A 25,896-nucleotide genomic window follows, 5' to 3' on the forward strand; every position below is an offset into this window, starting at 1 on the left:
GCGTGCACAGCTAACAGCACTTTGTGACATCGGCTGATGTAAAAAGGGCTTTATAAATACATTTGACTGATTGATTGATTGGTCATTCTGGGAAAGGGCTAGAATCCTTGCTGTGTGACTGGCGGAGTGATCCGTTTCCATTTGTACAGTTCACTATAGGCTGTCAGCAGGTGCAGCTTCAATAACAAAGAGACCCCATGACTAACTGGAATGTTACCCCAGCCTGAATGATGATGGGGATACTCCAGTAGTGGAATGGTTGGTTGTCTGGTTGTGAAGGAAAGTCTGTGGAAGGGCTGTCACAAACATACTTGCCTTTAGATCTTTCCAATGCCCAATTGCACTGTGGGTCAAGTTGTTTTTATGTTGAATGTGGCAAAAAGTCCTGCAGGTTACATCCAACATATTTATTTTTATTTCTTTGGAAGCCAGGTAGGATGATAATTTGGCCAATATTAACCGTGGGTGGTTGGCATTACTAACAGACTGGAGCAGACACCCAGCAGGAGATGTGGCGAGTGACAGAGCCTGTGAGGGTGACCTCAGGTTACTTAGAGGTTAGTTAGAGTGTAGCTAGGTCATACAATGACTAAGAAGTGTTGGTTGTGAGGGACATAGCACAGCCCCACACACATACATTTGAAGATGATCTCTGGGCTTTGATGGGCAGTAAAAGGCTTGCTGAGGAGGTAGAGCTGATCAAGTATGGTGCACAAAGACCACTATCAAGGTCAATCCCCAGCCACCAAATAAACACTCACATACAGAAAGTTTTAACATCCTAAGGTGCCTCTTGTTTCCCATAAATAGCATATGTCCTTATTGGGATTACTGCAGTTTCCAGACTAATACATGAGTCACCCCAGCATGAAAGCTCATTCTTCACATGTGAGTCCAGTTCAGGTGTCACATGAGCTGGCCAGCCATGGTTGGTAGCAAAACAGGTACATATAAGGACAATGCACGCCAGCCATTTCCAGATGCTGTTGTCCTGAAGTGGCAGTCCAATTCCATGGTGTCTCCGTCTCTAGTAACTGCCCGAGAGAAGGACTGATGGTGGAGTGAGCCTATCAAGAACAGTTCTGTGAGATTCAGGACATCATTGGCATTGGAGAAGTGTAATTCCTATACCATGTGAAGGCCCAATAAGTTCTTGTCAGTTGTCAATGAGTGTCAGATTGCATTGGTTCATTGCAGTGAATACCTGTCTTATGCTCTGGTCATGTTTAGTTGCATCCTCCCCATACACCATAACTGTCACCAAGTCAACATATATGGCAACTCCAGGGCAGACAGCCAGGATGGTGGATATGATTGGCAGGAAGAAGCAATGCGTCAGCTCAACTCAAAAATAATAATACACCTTTCAAACCAAAACGCGTTTTCCGGCAACTTTAGCATCCCGCCAATTTTTTTATGACTTTTTATTATATACATTTGAAGTCGGAAGTTTATATACACTTAGGTTGGAGTCATTAAAACTTGTTTTTCAATCACTCCACAAATTTCTTGTTAACAAACTATAGTTCTGAAATGTCGGTTAGGACATCTACTTCGTGCATGACAAGTCATTTTTTACCAATTGCTTACAGACAGATTATTTCACTTAAAATTCACTGTATCGCAATTCCAGTGGGTCAGAAGTTTACATACACTAAGTTGACTGTGCATTTAAACAGCTTGGAAAATTCCAGAAAGTTATGCCATGGCTTTAGAAGCTTCTGATAGGCTAATTGACATCATTTGAGTCAATTGGAGGTGTACCTGTGGATGTATTTCAAGGCCTACCTTCAAACTCAGTGCCTGTTTGCTTGACATCATGGGAAAATCAAAAGAAATCAGCCAAGACCTCAGAAAAACAATGATAGACCTCCACAAGTCTGGTTCATCCTTGGCAGCAATTTCCAAACGCCTGAAGGTATCACGTTCATCTGTACAAACAATAGTACGCAAGTATAAACACCATGGGACCACGCGTCTGTCATACCGCTCAGGAAGGAGGCGCATTCTGTCTCCTAGATGCGAAAAGTGCAAATGTACTTGAATGTGGACATCACAAAGCCCTGACCTCAATCCCATAGAAAATTTGTGGGCAGAACTGAAAAAGCATGTGCGAGCAGTTACACCAGCTCTGTCAGGAGGAATGGGCCAAAATTCACCCAATTTATTGCGGGAAGATTGTGGAAGGCTACCCGAAACGTTTGACCCAAGTTAAACAATTGAAAGGCAATGCCACCAAATACGAATTGAGTGTATGTAAACTTCTGACCCACTGGAAATGTGATGGATGAAAGAAAAAAAAGCTGAAATAAATCATTCTCTCTACTATTATTCCAACATTTCACATTCTTAAATAAAGTGGTGATCCTAAATGACCTATGAAAGGGAATTTTTACTAGGATTTAATGCCAGGAATTGTGAAAAACTGAGTTTAAATGTATTTGGCTAAGGTGTATGTAAACTTCCGACTTCACCTGTATGAAAGGTATTGCCGACAACAAAGCCTATACTTTTAGGTCCGCCAACCGACCTAGGCATGATTGCGGTAAAGTTCTGCCTACGACTTAGTATGAAATGTGCCATAATGCCGAGGTGGCATTCGCACGCACTACGCTCTTAATAGTTACTACTATCGTCCTGAAAGTTCTAAACTTTGGCATATCACTTCACCAATCTCTTTGCATAGTTCACCACACATCTTTTTTTCTTCACCACAACTAGATGGAACCATAAATAATTACTGTGGTAATAAATACTGTATCATTGAATGATAAATACTGGAATAAAGTAGGCTAATGCAATTGAAGGCATCAAATTGGTGTTACTGAAACTCCCAAAGTCATCCAATTGTTAAAATACAATTGATTGAAGCAATAGCCTAGCAATAGCCTACCTGTGTGTGGTCAACTATTTCAGCACCATTTTTCACTGCTTTGAGGCAAATGTGGGGTCTTGCAAAATCTATCAATATCCCAAGTAGTGCAGAGGTCTAAGGCACTGCATAACAGTGCTAGAAGATTTACTACAGACCTGGTTTCAATCCTGAGCTGTATCACAACCGGCCGCGATCGGGAGTCCTATAGCGCAGCGAACAATTGGCCCAGCGTCGTCCGGGTTAGTGGAGGGTTTGGCCGGGGTGGGCAATTACTTGGTTCATCGCACTCTAACAACTCCTTGGGGCGGGCCAGGTGCCTGCAGCCTGACCTCGTCGTCAGGTGAACGGTGTTTCCTCCGACACATTGGTGCGGCTGGCTTCCAGGTTAAGCGGGTGTTAAGAAGCGCGGTTTGGCAGGTCATGTTTCGGAGGATGCATGACTCGACCTTCGCCTCCCGAGCCTGTTGGGGAGTTGCAACGATGAGACAAGATCAAAATTAGGGAATTTAAAAAAATAAAAATCTATCAATTTCAATTTTTCTTTTCACCGAATCTCCGTTTGCATATTGGTTAGGATACAATTGGGCTGTGGTAATGTTAGCTAAATTGAGGTGAGTGCTGCTCATGATCATCTTGTCTGGTTGGCACATTTATTAGCACTGATCAGAACATTTTGCCAGCATGTTGTCATGACGTTGGCCTGGGGGTAGGTTTATGACAGTCATAAATACCTCTTTCCGGTTCTGGGAACATCAGAAGGTGGGGGGAAATTAACTATATTCTGGTAATCCGACCAATTGAACATATGCGGTGGTACTTAATGAATATGATGTCAGTTCGGTTGTCATCTGAAACATTCTCATCAATGATAAGATTACATAAATTCTACAGTGGAAAGTCTACACATCAGAGTTATCGGATTCACATGGAACTGTTGTTCAATTTAAATGTTTGATTATGAAATTATTTGTGATGGGATGAAATGTGATTTTAGCTTCTAAAATGTGAGATTTGGGTTTTCATAAGATAGGGCTCTGCTCAATCAGTGGCCCGCCCCTGTGAAGGGACATAAAACTTTTCAAACATGCCCTCCTCTCCCTTCCTATATAAAGCCTTGATGACAATATAACCTCCTGTTCCGAGGATGTTTGGACAACGGTCCAATGTCAGAATGGTTCAGATAATAACTACAGAACGAAGCCAACATCAGCGTGAGCTTTGGTTGCGAATGGTATGAACTTTGAACTCTTATTCACCACAGAAGTGATACCTCCTAGCCGTGGAGTTAGCAACAGCAGATGCAACGAGGGTTAGGAAGGAACTGACAGAGTATCCCATCTACCACACAACGACATTACTACAACGTAGCCAATTTACCAGCAGAGACATTCTTCAAAGGACAAAGGACTTGGTTGGGCAACATGGCCTTCCATCTACCACCAACCTACCGAAGCGCAGCTCAGTGTAAATATTTATTGCATTTTCCTTTTCCAAATAGGCGGTAATTTAGAATGCATAAGATTCTGTATTTACGATAGCACAGCTTCGCCCTTAGTTCCTCAGTCTTCCTGCTCTTTCACTCAAACCCAGCCCTTTTTTTTCCCCAAACCAGCTGTCATATCGGTTCCGCCCGCTATGGCGTAATTTGTAATCAGGTTATGATTTAATTATGTGTATGTGTAATTCTGTGTGACTAGTTAGGTATTTAGTAAATAAATAATTAAACCCAATTTTGTATTGCTGATTCAACTTGTTAGCCAGGGTTCATGCAGATGAGACTGAATTAAGAGGACGATTAATATTGATGTAAAATATTACTAGGTCTTTAAGAGTTTATTCGGAAGATAACAGCTCTATAAATATTATTTTGTGGTGTCCCGACTCTCTAGTAAATTACATTTACATGATTAGCTCAATCAGGTAATATTAATTACGGATAAATTATTTTATAGAATAGCATGTCATATCACTTAATCCGGCATAGCCAAAGACACGACAATGTTATGTAGCTTAACAAGTGGATGATTTTGCGCTTCACTGGCAGTCACTTAGTAGCCTAGGCCTACTCCCGACCAAAAGCCCGTGACTTGTCTTAATCAATCAATGTGATTTTGTTTCACTGAATCTCCATCTGTATATTTCGTTAATTCTCTGGCTGGGCAAATACGTGGAGGTGGTATAGCTTATCTATTTGTTTGCTTATCTATCACTGATCAGAAACATTCAGAATGCCATAAAGTAGGCTAAATCAAGTGTAGGCCTTTTGCTTGATCATGGATAGGCAACTCCAAAAGCTGGCGGAGGTTGCGAAACATTAACACACAAGACTCGAATGCTTTTGAAAAACATAGTTTGCTATTATTTTCAATCGGTATCATGATGAAGACACTCTCAACGTAAGACTCTTCGCCTGCATTTCTATTCATTTTAAAATTCATTTTATTAGTCTTATAACGTTTATTAGGACCAACCTAAACAAATTAATAATGGATTTATTTTTGATGGTGTATATTCTCAATGGATTAATTAAAATAAACTCCCTGCCACATCAGCACACCACTACTACCATTCGCCCGCAGCATGCCGGCATGAGGTATAAAAGACAGGTTGTAGATCATGCAGATTGTAGAAATGGGCCTGTTTGTAATGGCGTCATATAGACATTGCACCGTTTTTTTCCATAGGCAAAATACCATACATCATATGTGAAAGTAGTATAAGAACATGGGAACATCACAATGTGTATCACAAATGCAATGGGCCAGCAGGTCATGTTGGATTCAGGCAGACGTGTTGGACTAGCAATAAAAAAAGCTCACTTCTAAATGATGCGGAGGTGAATTAATTAAGAGCCCAATCCTGGCAGGGAACTTATACCACAGTGGGGGCTAGTTGTTGAGCTAGGGAGAGAGTGTCAGAGTTGGATTCTCTTTCCTTTTGCTGGAGCCTCACATTTGTCTCAATGATCGTCAAATAGACTTAAGACTAATTTAAAACGTGTAGATGTACAGGTGATTAAATCACCATTTAAATGGTATTGTGGCAGCCTTATTGGATTTGATGCCATATTGGATTAGGAGTTACAGTGGGGCAAAAAAGTATTTAGTCAGCCACCAATTGTGCAAGTTCTCCCACTTAAAAAGATGAGAGAGGCCTGTAATTTTCATCATAGGTACACTTCATCTATGACAAACAAAATTAGGGAACAAAATCCAGAAAATCACATTGTAGGATTTGTAATGAATTTATTTGCAAATTATGGTGGAAAATAAGTACTTGGTCACCTACAAACAAGCAAGATTTCTGGTTCTCACAGACCTGTAACTTCTTCTTTAAGAGGCTCCTCTGTCCTCCACTCGTTACCTGTATTAATGGCACCTGTTTGAACTTGTTATCAGTATAAAAGACACCTGTCCACAACCTCAAACAGTCACATTCAAAACTCCACTATGGCCAAGACCAAAGAGCTGTCAAAGGACACCAGAAACAAAATTGTAGACCTGCACCAGGCTGGGAAGACTGAATCTGCAATAGGTAAGCAGCTTGGTTTGAAGAAATCAACTGTGGGAGCAATTATTAGGAAATGGAAGACATACAAGACCACTGATAATCTCCCTCGATCTGGGGCTCCACGCAAGATCTCACCCGTGGGGTCAAAATGATCGCAAGAACGGTGAGCAGAAATCCCAGAACCACACGGGGGGACCTAGTGAATGACCTGCAGAGAGCTGGGACCAAAGTAACAAAGCCTACCATCAGTAACACACTACGATGCCAGGGACTCAAATCCTGCAGTGCCAGACGTGTACCCCTGCTTAAGCCAGTACATGTCCAGGCCCGTCTGCAGTTTGCTAGAGAGCATTTGGATGATCCAGAAGATGATTGGGAGAATGTCATATGGTCAGATGAAACCAAAATATAACTTTTTGGTAAAAACTCAACTCGTCGTGTTTGGAGGACAAAGAATACTGAGTTGCATCCAAAGAACACCATACCTACTGTGAAGCATAGGGGTGGAAACATCATGCTTTGAGGCTGTTTTTCTGCAAAAGGACCAGGACGACTGATCCGTGTAAAGGAAAGAATGAATGGGGCCATGTATCGTGAGATTTTGAGTGAAAACCTACTTCCATCAGCAAGGGCATTGAAGATGAAACGTGGCTGGGTCTTTCAGCATGACAATGATCCCAAACACACCGCCTGGAAGGAGTGGCTTCGTAAGAAGCATTTCAAGATCTCAACCCCATAGAACATCTTTGGAGGGAGTTGAAAGTCCGTGTTGCCCAGCAACAGCCCCAAAACATCACTGCTCTAGAGGAGATCTGCATGGAGGAATGGGCCAAAATACCAGCAACGGTGTGTGAAAACCTTGTGAAGACTTACAGAAAATGTTTGACCTCTGTTGCCAACAAAGGGTATATAGCAAAGTATTGAGATAAACTTTTGTTATTGACCAAATATTTATTTTCCACCATAATTTGCAAATAAATTCATTAAAAATCCTACAATGTGATTTTCTGGATTTTTTTTATTCTCATTTTGTCTGTCATAGTTGAAGTGTACAGGCCTCTCTCATCTTTTTAAGTGGGAGAACTTGCACAATTGGTGGTTGACTAAATACTTTTTTTGCCCCACTGTAAATCTAGAAGGGTCCCCCGAACGTAATTCCAAGAGTAGGGGCTAAATACATACAAATCCACAGAGGAAGCTTTGATTGGAAAAAATGACAGCTTTCAGTGTCTTAGCCCACCAATAGACAACGAAAAGAGAGAGCAAATTGAACTTGGAAAGTTGACTATTGAACAGCTACCAAAAAGTGAAGTTTACATTCATCATGGCCCGGGTATCCTGGAAGTATATTGACATCATCCCGTAAGTAGAGGATGCCTGGTTGCTCTTTAAAAGTGCTTTCCTCACGGTCTCAAATAAGCATGCCCCGTTCAAAAAACGTGGAACCAAGAACAGATATAGCCCTTGGCTCACCCCACACTTGACTGCCCTTGACCAGCACAAAAACATACTGTGGCGTTCTTTATTAACATCGAATAGCCCCTGCGATATGCAATTTTTCAGGGAAGTCAGGAACCAATACACTCAGTCGGTTAGGAAAGCTAAGGCTAGCTTTATCAAACAGAAATTTGCATCCTTTAGCACGAATTCCAAAATGTTTTGGGACACTGTAAAGTCCATGGAGAATAAGAGCACCTCCTCCCAGCTGCCAACTACACTGAGGATAGGAAACATTGTTACCGCCGATACATCGATAATAATCGATAATTTCAATAAGCATTTTTCTATGGCTGGCCATGCTTTCCACCTAGCTACCCCTACCCCGGCCAACATCTCAGCATCCCCTTCAGCAACTTGGCCAAGCCCACACACCTTCTCCTTCACCCAAATCAAGACGACTGATGTTCTGAAAGAGCTGCAAAATCTGGATCCCAACAAATCAGCTGGGCTAGACAATCTGGACCATCTCTTTCTAAAATTATCTGCCGAAATTGTTGCAACCCCTATTACTAGTCTATTCAACTTCTCTTTCGTATTGTCTGAGATCCCCAAAGATTGGAAAGCTGCCGTGGTCATCCCCCTCTCCAAAGGGGGTGACACTCTAGACCGAAACTGTTATAGACCTATATCCATCATGCCCTGCCTTTCTAAAATCTTCAAAAGCCAAGGTAACAAACAGATCACCGACCATTTCGAATCTCACTGTACCTTCTCCGCTTTGCAATCTGGTTTCCGAGCTGGTCATGGGTGCACCTCAGCCATGCTCAATGTCCTAAACGATATCCTAACCGCCATCGATAAAAGACAGTACTGTGTAACCGTCTTCATCGACCTGGCCAAGGCTTTCGACTCTGTCAATCACCTCATTCTTATCGGCAGACTCAATAGCCTTGGCTTCTCAAATGACTGCCTCGCCTGGTTCACCAACTACTTCTCAGATAGAGGTCAGTGTGTCAAATCGGAGGGCCTGTTGTCCGGACCTCTGGCAGTCTCTATGGGGGTGCCATAGGGTTCAATTCTCGGGCCGACTATTTTCTCTGTACATATGACGTCACTCTTGCTGTTGGTGATTCTCTGATCCACCTCTATGCAGATGAGACCATTCTGTATACATCTGACCCTTCTTTGGACACTATGCTAACCAACCTTCAAACGAGCTTCAATGCCATATAACAACTGTTTTAAAATGGAAGTAAAACTAAGTGCATGCTCTTCAACTGATTGCTGCCCACATCCTCCCGCCCGACTAGCATCACTACTCTGGACAGTTCTGACCTAGAATATGTGGACAACTACAAATGCCTAGGTGTAGGGTTAGACTGTAAACTCTCCTTCCAGACTCACATTAAGCATCTCCAATCCAAAATTAAATCTAGAATCGGCTTCCTATTTGGCAACAAAGCCTCCTTCACTCATGCTGCCAAACATAACCTTGTAAAACGGACTATCCTCCCGATCATTGACTTTGGCAATGTCATTTACAAAATAGCTTCCAACACTCTACTCAGCAAACTGGATGTAGTCTATCACAGTGCCATCCGTTTTGTCACCAAAGCCCCATATACTACCCACCACTGTGACCTGTATGCCCTCGTTGGCTGGCCCTCACTACATATTTGTCGCCAAACCCACTGGCTCCAGGTCAACTATAAGTCTATGCTAGGTAAAGCCCCGCCTTACCTCAGCTCACTGGTCACCATAGCAACACCCACCCGTAGCACACGCTCCAGCAGGTAATTCTCTTTGGTCATCCCCAAAGCCAGCACTTCCTTTGGCTGCCTTTCCTTCCAGTTCTCTGCTGCCAATGACTGGAACAAATTGCAAAAATCACTGAAGCTAGAGTCTTATATCTCCCTCTCTAACTTTAAGCATCAGCTGTCAGAGCAGCTTACTGATCACTGTACCTGTACACAGCCAATCTGTAAATAGCACACCCAACTGTTACCTCATCCCCATATTGTTATTTATCCTCTTGCTTTTTTGCACCCCAGTATCTCTACTTGCACATCATTATCTGCACATCTATCACTCCAGTGTTAATGCTAAATTGTAATTATTTCGCCTCTATGGCCTATTTATTGCCTTACCTCCCTACTCTTCTACATTTGCACACACTGTACGTAGATATTTTTATTGTGTTATTGACTGTACATTTTGTTTATGTGTAACTCTGTGTTGTTTTTGTCGCACTGCTTTTCTTTATCTTGGCCAGGTCGCAGTTGTAAATGAGAACTTATTCTCAACTGGCGTACCTGGTTAAATAAAGGTCAAATAAAAAAATTAAAAAATCATAAATATGAATAATTGATATTTCCGCCCAATGTATCTGTGTGTTTACAGGTCTATATTTCTAAATTGCTTTAATACATCGTAGTGCTGTTTGTTTGTGTCTGTAGGGCAGACAATTGACTACTAGTATTCAACATTTTAGCAATATCAGAGCTTGCAATATTGGGTTACATGAGCATATGTCCCCCCCCTCCAGCCAGGCATTATTCTGCACTCTTTGAGTTAAGGGATTGTGTCAAAATATCTATCAATTTAACCTCTTTTTCAGTAAAACAATTTCATACAACCATCCATTACATATATAGGAGACCTTTTATGGAAAAACATGATTGTGCTTTGTTATACATAGGGTGGGGGTATCTCAAAAACGAAAGCTTTTTTTGAGGATTGGCCGCTAGCCTAGAAGGATCCATTCACATCACTGCAGAACAACTCCATCTTAGCACGGTCCCAGATATCTTTGTGCTGTCTGGCCAAATATGACAATGACCATAGGAGTTGGCAAACACAGCACAAACAAATCTGGGACCAGGCTCACCGACCCACAACTGCTAAGACAGACTCTGAGTGAGCCACATCAGTCAGGATGGGAAGCCATTAAATGAGAAACCCCTCATTAATAAAAACAAGTCCAACCCTGCTATTTCCTCAGTAGGATTAGGCCCTTTCACACACACTGGTTACACTTCTCTTATTGTATCCAGATGTTGCTTGGATAATATTCTGTCTTTTTCAGAATATGGAGTTAATTCAACTTGAAAGCAAGTTCTACTGGCCTGACCACAGGGTCTAAAAGGCATATAATTCTCATCATGTGCATAAGGCCTGTAGTGACCATTAGGACCCTGACACTGCCATGGCGTCATACACTAAATAATTACCCAGACACCAAAGGCCCTAGGTGTGTGTGAATCAACTCATCTCTTCTTACCGTAGGCTATGTATTCCATTTCATATGCGGCAGGTAGCCTAGTGGTTAAGAGTGTTGGGTCAGTAACCGAAAGGTCACTGGTTTGAATCCCTGAGCCAATGAGGTAAAACAAAAATAATCTTATGTGCCCTTGAGCAAGGCACTTAATCCCAATTGCTCCTGTCAAGTCGCACTGGATAAGAGCGTCGGCTAAATGACTTAAACGTACAATTATACGCATTCTACACAGAGGCCACTGAGGAGCCTTGAGGAAATCAAAGAGGGCCCTGCTCCTTATTCAGTGTCTATGTGTGTGTGTGTGTGTGTGTGGGTATGTGTCTGTGTCTCATTTCTCAGTGTTAGATGAGCTGAACAGACATAGCCTTGACCCCCATCTGAGGAAGCACCTGATCCTGGCAGGAAACTTCTCCTCCCTCCGTTTCCCCCTCGTTTGAGAATGACACTTGACCCGAACGCAATGTCAGACACCCCAAAGGAGGAGAAGCACTTTAAGATGTGTTCACCCTGACATCTGCTACTCATCACATCACTTTGGAGAAGAAGAAAAAAGGGACGACATGGCTGGAATAACAGCAAGATTGCACCTTGGATAGTTGTCTGGTATGAGTGAGAACTATTGTCCGGTACGAGTGAGAAGGCAAGCTCTGTCATTTGTCATCGTATCGACTGTCATTCTCAGTAATACCTTGACCTATATCACCAGGTGCTGAACAAAAGCAGCTGATACGTGATGAAATGCTAATGGCCACAGTATAGTAGTGCTGCCTTCCATTGACATAAAGTGAACCCATATGGAGATAATAAGCTGCAAATAACATTACAAGAAGGGGTTGTTAGAGCACTGTACAGTGTCCAATCAATTGTAGGAGGCTGTTGTAGAGGGAGTCCTGAACATTATCACGTTAATCCCATAATGGATGTGTTAGGGTGAAAGGAGAATTCTATACTCCAACCAGCCTAATTCCACTCCTGGCTCTATGTCATAGGACTGTGTGGAATTACCCTGTAATTGCTTGGATTGTTCCACATAATGAAAGACACACTCGGGATTATGTAGAATAACTTCAGAATGTCTCTAGTGTTGTGTACATGGATACACCCCCCCCCCCCCCCCCCACCACACACACACACACACACACACACACACACACACACACTTACATTTCTAGCAGTGACGCGTGTTATTTTCTCATCCCAGTGCAATATCCTCTAAGCATGTGCAGGATGTAGGAGCAGAGTTGCTTTCAGACATGAGATGTGATTCCCCCATGGTTCAGAGCACACAGCAGAGCATATCACAAAGCTGAGATGGAAACACCAGAACACTCTAGCTAGCTACCACACCAATCTCTTCCTCACAGGTGATTCACTCACCTCATATACACAGAGGGGTGATCCGACAGACAGCAGGGAATATTCAGCCGTTGACTTTCAGACATACTCCTCATAACCCATACTCATTTATTTTGGGGGACAATACAAATTCAAACATATACAGAAAAAAAATATATTGAGATGCTTACTCTGTGTAGGTGTTCTGTATGCCTTATGTAAACACAGATATTGATGGTGTGAGATAACTTACCACATCTGAGCTGTGTCTCCCTCAGGTTGCGGACCTCCAGGCCGTGGAGGTGTGTGGGGTACACACACAGGGTGTCGTTGCCCAGGCGCACACCGTTCGCCCTGGCCCACACCAGCAGCCACTCCAGCTGACAGTCACAGAACAGAGACTCTGTAGAGAAGTGCCTGAGGGGATACGACAATGGTATTACAACCATCATCGAACTGTGTAGGTATCATGGTACAGTGTGTGTGAGTGAGTGAGTGATTATATGAGTGTGTGTGTGTGTGTGTGTGTGTGTGTGTGTGTGTGTGTGTGTGTGTGTGTGTGTGTGTGTGTGTGTGTCATTTTGTTTTCTTACAGGACTTTGAGAGACACGAGGTGTGTGAATAGTCCCACCGGCAACGAAGAGAAAATATTTCCAGATAGATTCCTGTGGGGAGAAAAGGGTAAATACACATCAAACTGGTTTATTTTGTACCAGTAAAACACCACAGTATCTGCTAATGCATTACTTTGAAAGAGGCTTATCTAAGAAAAACAACATATTTCCTACACACGCATCTCAAATTGTGCGTACCGTACTGTATGTTTTCAATTTAGAGATTACTCACAATTTAGAAAGATTGCCAAGGTCTACAAACATTTCAGGAGAGAGGCAGCCAATCCGATTGTTGGAGAGATCCCTATAAGGACAAAAAGCAAACTTTAAATTGTGGCTTAGAGATAAGCCAAGCACATCTGACTTAAAGCATTAAGGGCACTGATCATAGCAGAAGAGCTGGCAGTGAGGGGACGTGTGTATGAGAGAACACAGAACGAGCTTGGCTGTGACAACAAGTGTGTGTGTGTGTGTGTGTGTTATGTGCCGTCTCGTCTCATAATAATCTATTAACGAGAGCTTAAGCAGCTCAAGGAACTGTGATGTTAAACCACCAGTCCAATGTTTATTTATTCCAACTCGCGAGATATCAACAATGACCTTCTGTAACCCCCTTCACCTCTCACATCCCCATCCATCCTCACACGCGCACACGCACACACACACTGAGGGCTGTCGTGGCTCCGTGCCCTTTCCCTCTGTAATTAAAGAGCTGCTTTGCTGGAGCAGCTGTGGGAAAATAAGCAAGGCACTCGAGTAATCACCAGTTGGGGAGCACTTAAATGAGCACTCTGCTGCTCCCAGAGCCAGGCGCACACGCCAAAGTTATTATAGTAAATGAAAACTGAAAAGAAAATAAAAACTCAAATTGGGAAAACAATTTAGTCAATTGAAATAAAAGAATTAAGAAAAACAATTTTAAAAACTAAAACTATACTGTATCTAGACCTGTATGGGATTATTTTGAGAACGTCGCTGGAAAGGAGAAAAGGTAAACGTATTGTAGAATCCCGAAAAAGGGCAGCGTGTGTGGCACAGATATGAAAGGGAAAAACCCAACCAACCTCAAAGTTCATCTGAACAGCACCCGCAAAGAATTTCAGGATAAAGAGGTGAGACAGACGTTATTTTATCTTTGGAATTCGGGTGAGAAATCTTCTCTTGGTATCATATGAACACACGTAGAACGTGAAAAAAAACGTGTGAGCTTTACAAAATGAGCTTTACAATTTGCACACATTTATTCACTGGCAACAAGAAGGGTCTCAAATAGTACTTTAGTACCCCTGCTAAAGGCCTAAAACACGTAAATGTCGCCTCTCATGCATTAGGCTACTTTCTGACCCGAACACTAAAACTAAATAATATAAAAACTGAATAAAAACTAAAACTGAATAAAAACTAGTAAATCAAGTCTGAAAACTAAAACTAAAATAAAAATCTAAAAACAAATAGAAAATCACAAAACTACACTAAACTTGGCACACGCACCCCAAATCAGCACTGTTGCAATACCCCAGCAGCCTAAAAACCCCTAACAATCACGGAATTAAGTCATTTACGCCAGAGAGACAGAGAGAGAATGGGTGTGTTTCATCTACCACTTGAAGAAAGAGTGAATCTGCTTCTTCTTCTTTAATTATGATGAAGCCATCAAAGGAAGCTCTTCTGTCATAATTGCCCTGTGGAATAACTCACCCCTCTCCCCTGCCTCCCCTCAACTCACCAACGGCACCCTAAGACCCTGGCCTTGTCACTCTGGGTAGCCCAACCACTATGACAAACCCCTTCATACTCACAGTCTCCTCAGAGCCACCAGTCCACGGAAGGCCCCGTGCTCCACCGTGCTAATTAAATTATTCCTCAGGTCCCTAGAGAGACAGAGAGAGAGAGAGACAGAGAGAGACAGAGAGAGAGAGAGAGAGGCAGAGAGAGAGAGAGAGAGGCAGAGAGACACAGAAGATAGAGCCAGATACAGAAAGACAGAGAAAGAGCGAGAGAGAGAAAGAGCGCGTGCGTGAGAGAGAGGGAGAGAGACACAGAGACACAGACACACAAAGACAGAGAGAGGGGAGGGAGACAGAGCCAGATACAGAAAGACAGAGAAAGAGCGAGAGAGAGAGAAAGAGCGCATGAGAGAGGAGGGAGACAGAGACAGATAGATAGAGAGAGGAGGGAGGCAGAGACAGACAGAGAGACAAAGAGTGCGTGCGAGAGAGAGAGAGAGAGAGAGAGAGAGAGAGAGAGAGATACTTATTATGCAACTATGGGTTTTAAGAGTCACATTGCTGGAGACAGGGAAGGGGACTGCCCCTTAAAATGCTCCCATCTGGCAGTAGTGGTAGGCAGTTAGCAATGACATTCACTGAGCTAGGCTCTCAACGGGGACAAGCATGCAAGCTCATTGTGACATTAAGATGTAAACTCTAGCCTCCCTCCAACAAAATGCTATACTGTATATCCATTTAAAAACATTTTGGTAAATTAGCTTTGGTTGTTTAGAGAAATAATGAAAGATTAGTGTTTTTTTCACCATCTAATCATGGCATGGGGCTGTTCAATGACAGACGTGTATTTGTTTAAAATCTATCACGATGGTTTACTTATTTAGAGAAACAAATAATCATGTAATTTTGCTAAATGCTATATATCCGCCTCACTCTCAGAGAAATATGTAGTACTTCTAGGTTTTACACAGTCAAATGTTACAAATAACAACTTTTTTATAAAGAACTGTACAAATGATACATTTGACATCAGTGCATTCAGAAAGTATTCAGACCACTTTACTTTTCCCACTTTGTATTCTAAAATTGATTAAATCGTCCCGTCCCCCCTATCGATCTACACACAATACCCCAAAATTACAAAGCAAAATCAGGTTTTAGAAATGTTTGCAAATGTATTAAAAATAAAAAACACTGACATTTCACATTTAAGTAAGTATTCAAACCCTTTACTCAGTACTTTGTTGAAGCACCTTTTGCAGCAATTACAGCTTTGAGTCTTCTTGGGTATGACGATACAAGCTTGGCACACCTGTACTCGGGGAGTTTCTCAAGGGCACGTTGACATATCTCCCACAAGGTCAAAAACAGGGACCCGAACCAGCGACCCATCAGCCCTAGCTCCCAACCACCAGGCCACCAGACCTCCAAGATCCCCCCTCACAGTTCCCCAAGAGCTGCCCCTCAACCATCCGATCTAAGGGGCTTTTATATAATTCTAAATTAATTCATAATAATAATAATAATTGTGCACCGCCCTATGAGACTCAAAATCACAGTCGGATGTGATACAGCCTGGATTCAAACCAAGGACTGCAGTGATGCCTCTTGCACTGACATGCAGTGCCTTAGACCACTACGTCACTTTGGAGCCATGACCAATATATAATTGTCCTGCTAATAGCCCATCCTAGAAAAGTTGTTTGCAGAATTCACAGCCTGCTATGCTTGTGAAAAACAGGGTTAATAGTCATAATACCTTTTCCCCCTTCCACATGTTAAAGGTTCCAATTGATAAAGCTTTCTTATTAATTAGAATATTTGAGTTTAACTACAATATTTGTTGAATTATTTGTTAATTTTTTTCTGGTGGATTAAACTGAAATTGCAACCAATCACGGCCAGCTGTGATACAGCCAACCTAACTAAGAAATACATTTGACGATACAATTCTACCATCCTTCTTGGCAAGTCTATTGTCCTGCTAATAGCCCATAATGGCGCTGTACCGGTCGAGAGTAGGCTACAGTACTACAGTAAAAGCAAAATAATCCTAACATGTCCACACCCTAATTGTAGTCTAACCATTACCCAAACAGAGATTCAGTGAAAATAAAAATCTTGTTGATTTATCAAGACCAGTCTCCATGCTTGTCTCAGAGCAGCGCTGTCTTGACCTCTGAATGCTGTCTCTTCCATTCATTTTGAAGAGTATTATAACGTTTAACTTCACTAGGGTAGGGGGCAGCATTCTGAATTTTGGATGAAAAGCGTGCCCAAAATAAACTGCCTGCTACTCAAGCCCATAAGCTAGGATATGCATATAATTAGTAGATACAATTATAATTAGTAGAAATGCATATACTTAGTAGCACATTAAGGTCCTGGAGTGGCCTAGCCAGTCTCCAGACCATAATCCCATAGAACATCTGTGGAGGGAGCTGAAGGTTCGAGTTGCCAAACGTCAGCCTCGAAACCTTAATGACTTGGAGAAGATCTGCAAAGAGGAGTGGGACAAAATCCCTCCTGACATGTGTGCAAACCTGGTTGCCAACTACAAGAAACATCTGACCTCTGTGATTGCCAACAAGGGTTTTGACACCAAGTACTAAGTCATGTTTTGCAGGGGGTCAAATACTTATTTCCCTCATTAAAATGCAAATCAATTTATAACATTTTTGACATGCGTTTTTCTGGATTTTTTTGTTGTTATTCTGTCTCTCACTGTTCAAATAAACTTACCATTGAAATTATAGACTGATAATTTCTTTGTCAGTGGGCAAACGTACAAAATCAGCAGGGGATCAAATACTGTTTTCCCTCACTATAAATTATTAATTTTAATGCTATTTATTTAATGCTATATTCGTATGTTAAACACTTGTATCTTTTATCAATTTTTATGATGAGTATTTCTGTTATTTGATGTGGCTCTCTGCACTTTCACTGCATGTTTGTTTGAGACAATGCATTTATGAACATAAAACACCAATTTCAAATTAGGTTTTTTGACAAAGATTAACTTTATCGAACAAAACACACATTTATTGTGCAACCTGAAGTCCTGTGAGTGCCATCTGATGAAGATCATCAAATGTTAGTGATTAAAATTAATCGCTATTTCTGACTTTGTGAGCCCTCGCCTTGGCTGGAAAATGGCTGTATGGTTTTCTGTGACTAGGTGCTGACCTAACATAATCATCTGGTGTGCTTTCGCCGTAAAGCATATTTGAAACCGGACACTGTGGCTGGATTTACAAGAAGTTAATCTTTAAAATGGTGTAAAATACTTTTATGTTTGAGGAAATGTAATTATGGGATTTCCGTTGTTTTGAATTTTGCGCCCTGCAATTTCACTGGCTGTTGTCGAGGTGGGACGCTAGCACTTGTACCATAGACGTTAAGGTACGACCCAGATGCAGAAAGTGTTGAAGAGACAAAAGTTTATTCCTTAAACAGGGGCAGACAAGCGACAGGTCAAGGCAAGCAGGGGTCAATAATCCAGAGAGGGTGTAAGGGTCCAGAATGGCAGGCAGTCTCAGGGTCAGGCCAGACAGTAGTCAAAACCAGGAAAGACTAGAAAATCAGAGCAAGAAACAGGCAATAGCAGGGAAACAAATGCTGATAGGTTCTACGAACAAAACGAACTGGCCACAGACAAACAGAGAACACAGGTATAAATACACAGGAGATGATGGAGAATATGGGCGACACCTGGAGGAGGGTGGAGACAAACACAAAGACAGGTGAAACAGGTGAGGGTGTGACAAGTATTTTCCAGCAAGCAACAATTTGTTTACCTTCATTAGCCTACTTTGTTCCAATATTTCTGTCATTCAGTGATATTTATTCATTATGGATCCATAAGGGAATAAACATCTGCATTTTAAGAGTATTTTTACAATTATTTTGTTAACAAAAGCATACAAATGCTGATGAAATACAGTACTGTACAGTATATGCTTTATCCGACATTTTGCGGTTGCATGAGGTCGCTCGCACGCACTTAAGCACATAGCCAAGACAACACAGGTGTGGCTTCGGGACAAGTCTCTGAATGTCCTTGAGTGGCCTAGCCAGAGCCCGGACTTGAACCCAATCGAACATATCTGAAGAAACCTGAAAATAGCTGTGCAGCAATGCTCCCCATCCAGCCTGACAGAGCTTGAGAGGATCTGCAGAGTAGAATGGGAGAAACTACCCAAATAAAGGTGTGCCAAGCTTGTAGGGTCATACCCAAGAAGACTCGAGGCTGTGTAATCGCTGCCAAAGGTGCTTCAAGTACTGAGTAAAGGGTCTGAATACTTAGGTAAATGTGATTTCAGTTTATTTTTTATAAATTAGCAAAGATTTCTAAAATCCTGTTTTTGCTTTGTCATTATTGGGTATTGTGTGCAGATTGAGGGGGGGGGGATATTTAATAAATGTTATAATAAGGCTGTATTTTTACCAAATTTGGAAAAAGTCAAGGGGTCTGAATGCTTTCCGAAGGCACTGTATATACAGTACCAGTCAAAAGTTTGGACACATCTACTCATTCAAGGGTTTTTCTTTATTTGTTACCAATTTCTACATTCTAGAATAATAGTGAAGACATCAAAACTATGAAATAACACATACGGAATCATGCAGTAACCAAAAATGTGTTAAACAAATCTAAATATATTTCAGGTGCTTCAAAAGTAGCCACCCTTTGTCTTGAAGATTGCTTTGCACACTCTTGGCATTCTCTCAACCAGCTTCATGAGGTAGTCACCTGGAATGCGTTTCAATTAATAGGTGTGCCTTGTTAAAAGTTAATTTGTGGAATTTATTTCCTTCTGAATGCATTTGAGCCAATCAGTTGTGTTGTGCCAAGGTAGGGGTGGTATACAGAAGATTTGTTTAACACTTTGTTAACACTATTACTTTACAATGTAAAAATAGTACAAATAAAATGAGTAGGTGTGTCCAAACTTTTGCCTGGTACTGTATATATGTATATTATTATTCAATATAGTAATATGAGATCTGTATGTGAAATATTTACATTTGACATTTTAGTCATTTAGCAGATGCTCGTAGCCAGAGCGACTTACAGTAAGAGCATTCATCTTAACATGGCTAGGTGAGACTACCACATATCACAGTCAAATATACAGGACACAAACATTCCATTCCAGATAAACAGTGGATATATAGAGTTTGCAACAACAACAAAAAATGTCATACACATCTAAAAATAATTTAATAAAAACTATGAGAATAGTAATTTTTTACAAACACATGAAGGGTACCCATAAGCAATCACTTCTGATGAAAAAACACAAATGCAAAAAATAATTGGTATATGTATACCATACCGTACAATGTAGAGTAGGCTACACTGTTAGCATATTTTTATTCTATCTAGAACTTAAAAGGGTTATTTTTCTGTCCTCATATGAGAACTCTTTGAAGAACCCTTTTTGGAACCAAAAAGGCATTCTCCTATGTGGACAGGCGAAGAACTCTTTTGGAACCAAAAAGGCATTCTCCTATGTGGGCAGGCGAAGAACTCTTTTGGAACCCTTTTTCTAAGAGTGTAGAGAGGTGAAACCTAACAGTGTTGTTCCCAAAGATCACATGGTCAAGAGGACTCATTGACATGCAAAGACGTCAACTTTGACTAGTGCTGTACTACCATGATGAAACCCAGTCGTGAATACACAGCTAACTCTGAATGGTCCTCTCTATTCAGAAAGGAAATAACACTCTTTATCTGTTTTGAAGCTATCAGATATTACATACATTTTACAATGACCATCATATATTCAGTGACAGTGACAGTGAATGACAGTGCCATGTCAGACTGACACAAACATTAGAAACATTAGTGTCTTCAGCCAGGATCACTCTGTTCCCAATCCCCACTCCCAGTCCCTCGATTTCCCCAGTTCCGACATTGCTAAAAATGGACTGGCATCATTTCATAACTCAACTTTTTGGTCGTCTCGGGCCAAAGAAAACTTCCTGAAATTGTGTCCCCCAGGTTTCCTTTGACTGGGCTTGATGAGAATAATTCAAGAGTTATGAGAATTAGAAGGAGCCTGGCTCTCTCTCTGTCCAGATGTGTGTACAGTACAGTACACCAGTGCAGTATGGGTAGTCTAGTCTCATACTCTGTGCCCAACCCCAGCTGCTGGTCACCTCAGCATTCATATAAACAAGCAAGGCCAGTCACAGAGAATAAAACAATACCACTAGCACTAATAAATATACTGCACCCCTTTCCCAATGTAGCCATAAAAAAAATGTCACTATGATAGACTTCATTTATAACAAGGGACTGCTTAGAAAACAAACAATCTTATTCAGTTGTTTAAAGCCAGAGTAGAATAATTAAATGTTTTACTGTTTATCCAATACATGAGTTGAGTGCCTCTGTTGAATGAATCTGACAGACTGACAAAGAATTAACCACATCTCAAACTACTAAAGGGCATTTTTTCTGCACCATTAGAGATACAGTAGGCCTGTAGACCACCGGCAGTGATTGAATGATCTGATGGAACTGATGCTAATTCAGTCAGCGTAAAAAGTATTACACACACACAAAAAAGAACGCACGATCATTATCGTCAGATAAATTACTCTTGTCTGTAGTTAATGATGTGTGTCTGCTGTTAAATTGTTCAGTTAAAACACACTCGGCCTGCACCATTACCCCAACCCACCCTCTTTACTCTACCAGTTCATAGGCTAACATTATCCTTGAAGTTGCGATTCACTGCATGCTCATTCACTTTAATATATTATTGTGCGTGTAGATTTTTTTGTGTTACACAATGATTGGCATACCAGGATTGAGGTTTGGAAATATACATAGGCTTTCCATGGACCCGACAGTACATAGTAGGGGCAGTTTCTCTCCAACCCAAATGTTGGTATTCAAGCACTGCCTCACTATATAACAACCTAGCTAGGACATCCGAGCAAGCTAAGAGAGTGGACACAGTAGAAGGGAGAGTGGATATTGAGTGAAGAGTGGAGTGCTCTATAGACAGAGAGACAGCTACTGTATCACCAGGGTAGCTTAGATCTCCCCTCGTGTCGATGGGAGCCTTTGATCATATAAAGCATGTTCTGAGGGAGAAGGTGGACTGTCCGAGGGTAAGGTTTCAATGTGCCACTTTCCTAACGCCTTTTGTTCACAGCACACGCAGCAGCCAACCACAGCCAGAGGCCAGTGCTCCTGTGTCAGAGTTAAGCAGTCAGCAGTTTCTAGCCAGGCCCCAGGCCAGAGGTCAGCAGTGAGAGAGGTCAGAGGTAGGGGAGAGGTAGGTAGAGGACACAGGTGGGCAGACTAGTGCCAACACAACACAGCAAACGCTGCAGGGTACCTGTGTATTGTATGCTGCCATACATTGTGTCTCAAGGTACTATGAGCACTGAGCAGACAATAATTACAGCTGTAACAGCTTCGGTCATGACATGTACGGTGGGTGTGGGGGTTCTTTTGTACTGTGAGCAGACAATAAAGACAGCTGTTGTTGCTTTGATCATATACTGTGGGTTACTCTGTTATCATGTCAATCACTATCCCATTTAAGCATAGCTCATTCTGAAGTGGAGGTTGTTGTGTGTTGTTACATTGTTGTATTGTATTGTTAGGTGATTGGCAGCAGAGAGAGAGAAAGGCAGGATGGAAGTCCAGTTGAATAAATAAGTCTTCCTGTTTCCTGAGAGAGTTCTGTTTGTAGCTCCGGTCAGGAGGTGCTTACCAAAACACGCACATACATAAGAGCGCACGCACAGAAACACACACATACGCACGTGCACACACACACACACACACACACACACGAGCGCACGCACAGACACACACTACCTACTGTTACCTACAATTGAATTCACTCTAAAACATGTACAGCTGGCTAAACTCAACAAGAGCTGGATGTTTAAACAATAAGCGGTTTCTACCCCCGAACCCTGAGCATTTGAAGTGTGGCTGGGAACTACACTGTGCGTGGTTCTGGCTTTTGTAAAACCCTGACATAAACTCCAATATTTGTGGCTGATGTGTGGAAAGCTACTGAAGTGGTTCCCAATTAATTTTGGCTGTGCTGTAGATCTTAGACTGCTGAAGTTTGGCCCTGAGGATATTAGGCTGTTCACCATATGACACTAATGGGAAGATTCATCTACTTCTCTGGCCGTTCAACACAAACACATGCACACACATACAGTACACAAACATGCACGCACGCACAAACATGCATGCACACACACATGCAGACACATAAACGCACACACAAATGAAAGTCCCAGGGGACATTGACCTTGGACCATAGACTGTACTCTGACTGGACCACACACACATGCTCCCTAGCACGGCCCACAGACTCGGACTTGAAATAGTGCAGGATCTGATCACCCATGTCTCCGATTCACCAGTATGGCCTTAGATTCAAAGCAGTTTACATTCTGGCATTTCATGAACAAACAAAAACAATTAGTGAGTGACCAGACACTAGGCACTGATCCAAGGGTATACAGGTTACATGATAACATACCATGAAAAATGGATTTTCTCTGACCAAAACCCTTTTTTTCATTTCATACAATTAAATAGAAATGACTAATTACTATTTAAGTAACTGGATCCAGAGCTTTTTTTTAGTTCACTCAACTTTTCGGTTAAAGTGTAACCTGAACTTAAATGTTCAGCTGGCAAAAGAACACTTTTAACATAGTGTTTTCAACATACATATTTGACACAGCTTCACATACAGTACATGATATAGAGTAATTATTATTCAACATTTATTTCTTAACCCTTATTTTACCAGGTAAGATGACTGAGAACACATTCTAATTTACATCAAAGACCTGGGGAATAGTTACAGGGACGAATGAGCCAATTGTGAGCTGGGATATTTCTTTAGCCCAGAGAAAAGGGGACCTCCTACTGGCCTTCCAACACCACCTGGTCTGAAGCTTAGCTTCAGAAGCAAGCAAGCAGCGGGATGCAGGGTGGTATGCTGCTGTCCTCATCTGGGATTTGAACTCACAACCTACTATGCCACCATGTCTGTGTCAATCATCAGTTAATCTGGCTATTTTCTCATAACTGATTTGATTAAATAATTTCAGCAACTTTAGGGTTTTCTGTATAGTTGTCTAATGTTGATGGAGAATATTACTTTGTTTTAATGTTACGCCTTGATCACTATGATAAATACAATAGTTTTACTTGAGTATATTTTTAACAGAGCTGAGGTTTACTTTGAAGTGCAAAGTGTAGCAATACATGTGAAATAATTTGTTTGTTTGTCTTATCCCGTCCCGTCCCGTGTATATATATATATGGTTTTGCTTCATATATATTTTGTATATATTTTTTATCTCAATTTACATCTACCGACTGAATATACTCTCCTGCAACCCACCTCACCCAATGTGATATGGATCTGCTATTTTTTATACTTTAGAACAGGAACCCCCTTCAGAAGCAAGCCAGCTAACTAGCTACTAGCTAGTAGTCAGTTAGCCACTGCTAGCGGTCATCACCATTAACTCGGACATCTGCCAGCCTCAGCCCGGTCAATTCCTGCCAGTCTGCGCAGCACGATATAAACCCAGAGCATATAGGACTGCTTTTCCTCTACCACATCTCCAGATTCCTACCGCGAGCTAAAAACCTTTACTCCGGATCATCACAGCTAGCTAGCTGCTATCCGAGTGGCTACTCCTGGCTACTCCCGTCTCTGTCCCGAAGCAAGCACCAGATAGCATGGAGCTAGGCCCATCTCCCGGCTAGCCGAAGAGATCCATCAGACAATTCCTGGGCTTCAACACTTCTCTTGCCAATTGCCCTGTACCCTTTGCTGCCAATACGGCACCATGCCGATCCATTACGACTGGTCTGCCGACGTAACCGTCCGAGGAGGTTTCAACAGGCTCTTCAGTTGCGACATCCCCGAGGCCCATCTGCTAGCCTGCTATCCCCGGCCTCCTAGCTGTCTGAATCGCCATGCCTCTAGCTCGCCCAACCCTCTAAATACACCTTTGCTGTCTTCAAACAGGATCTCAGAGATCAACTGCCTCATTGCCTGAATGTGTAATGGGTCCGTGGTCAAACGACCACCCTTAATCACTGTCAAACACTCCCTAAAACAATTCAGCGAGCAGGACTTTCTAATCGACCTGGCCCGGGTATCCTGGAAGGATAATGACCTCATCCCATCAGTAGAGGATGCCGGGCTGCTCTTCAAAAGTGCTTTCCTCACGGTCTTAAATAAGCATGCCCCATTCAAACAATTTTGAACTAAGAACAGATACAGCCCTTGGTTCACCCCAGACTTGACTGGCCTTGACCAGCACAAAAACATCCTGTGGCGTTCTGCATTAGCATCGAATAGCCCCCAAGCAGAAATGTGCTTCCTGTAGCACTAATTCCCAAAAGTATTGGAACACTGAAAAGTCCATTGCAAATAAGAGCACCTCCTCCCAGCTGCATCGGTTATGCACATCGGTGTTAAACTAGACATCGGGCCGATGCTGGCATTTTTAGCTAATATCGGACGATTCCAATATGCTTACCAATATGCTTACCAATATATCATGCATCCCCAGTAAATACAAGCCATATTTATGTTTATTTCTATCCCCTTTTGTACTTCAACTATTTGCACATCGTTACAACACTGTACGAAGACATATGTCTTTATTATTTTGGAACTTTTGTGAAGGTAATGTTTGATGTTAATTTTTTATTGTTTATTATGTATTTCACTTGCTTTGGCAATGTAAACGTGTTTCCCATGCCAATAAAGAGAGAGAGAGAGAGAGAGAGAGAGAAAACAGAGAGGTACACTAATGAGAGTAGAGAGCAGTCTCTGACAGTGAGAAAAGGCCACAATGTAGCCTAACTATGGTCATTGTATTCTGCCTGGAAAAACTGCTTCCTCTGAAGGTTGGACTGCATTTGACACTACAGAGCCACTTCAGTTCAAGACATCTCATTATGTATTCCAATCCATCCATGAATGCACAGAATAATACGACACAAACATTCTAATTTGCCTGACATTTGATAAGAAAATATTAAAACTGCCAAGACATAATTTTCCGTTCTTAATGGTACAGTAATAACTT

At 41.8% G+C, this 25,896-nt stretch overlaps 1 protein-coding gene across 4 annotated transcripts in view; it reads right to left on the reverse strand.

The window, feature by feature from the left end:
- The window catches only part of LOC110502313 (adhesion G protein-coupled receptor A3), a 264,724-nt gene that overhangs the window by 200,246 nt on the left and 38,582 nt on the right, over nucleotides 1–25,896 (reverse strand). For all 4 annotated transcript variants that reach the window (XM_090216662.1, XM_090216661.1, XM_036959858.2 and 1 more), the window contains exons 3-6: nucleotides 14,851–14,922; nucleotides 13,284–13,355; nucleotides 13,031–13,102; nucleotides 12,691–12,854 (exon numbers count right to left, since the gene is read on the reverse strand). In XM_090216662.1, coding sequence (XP_090072788.1) covers nucleotides 12,691–12,854; nucleotides 13,031–13,102; nucleotides 13,284–13,355; nucleotides 14,851–14,922 — 380 coding nt within the window. The remainder of the gene's footprint in view (nucleotides 1–12,690; nucleotides 12,855–13,030; nucleotides 13,103–13,283; nucleotides 13,356–14,850; nucleotides 14,923–25,896) is intronic.

The sequence above is a fragment of the Oncorhynchus mykiss genome, chromosome 23 (genome assembly GCF_057628025.1).
Source record: "Oncorhynchus mykiss isolate SJ-2025 chromosome 23, ASM5762802v1, whole genome shotgun sequence".
NCBI classification, from domain to species: Eukaryota; Metazoa; Chordata; class Actinopteri; order Salmoniformes; family Salmonidae; genus Oncorhynchus; species Oncorhynchus mykiss.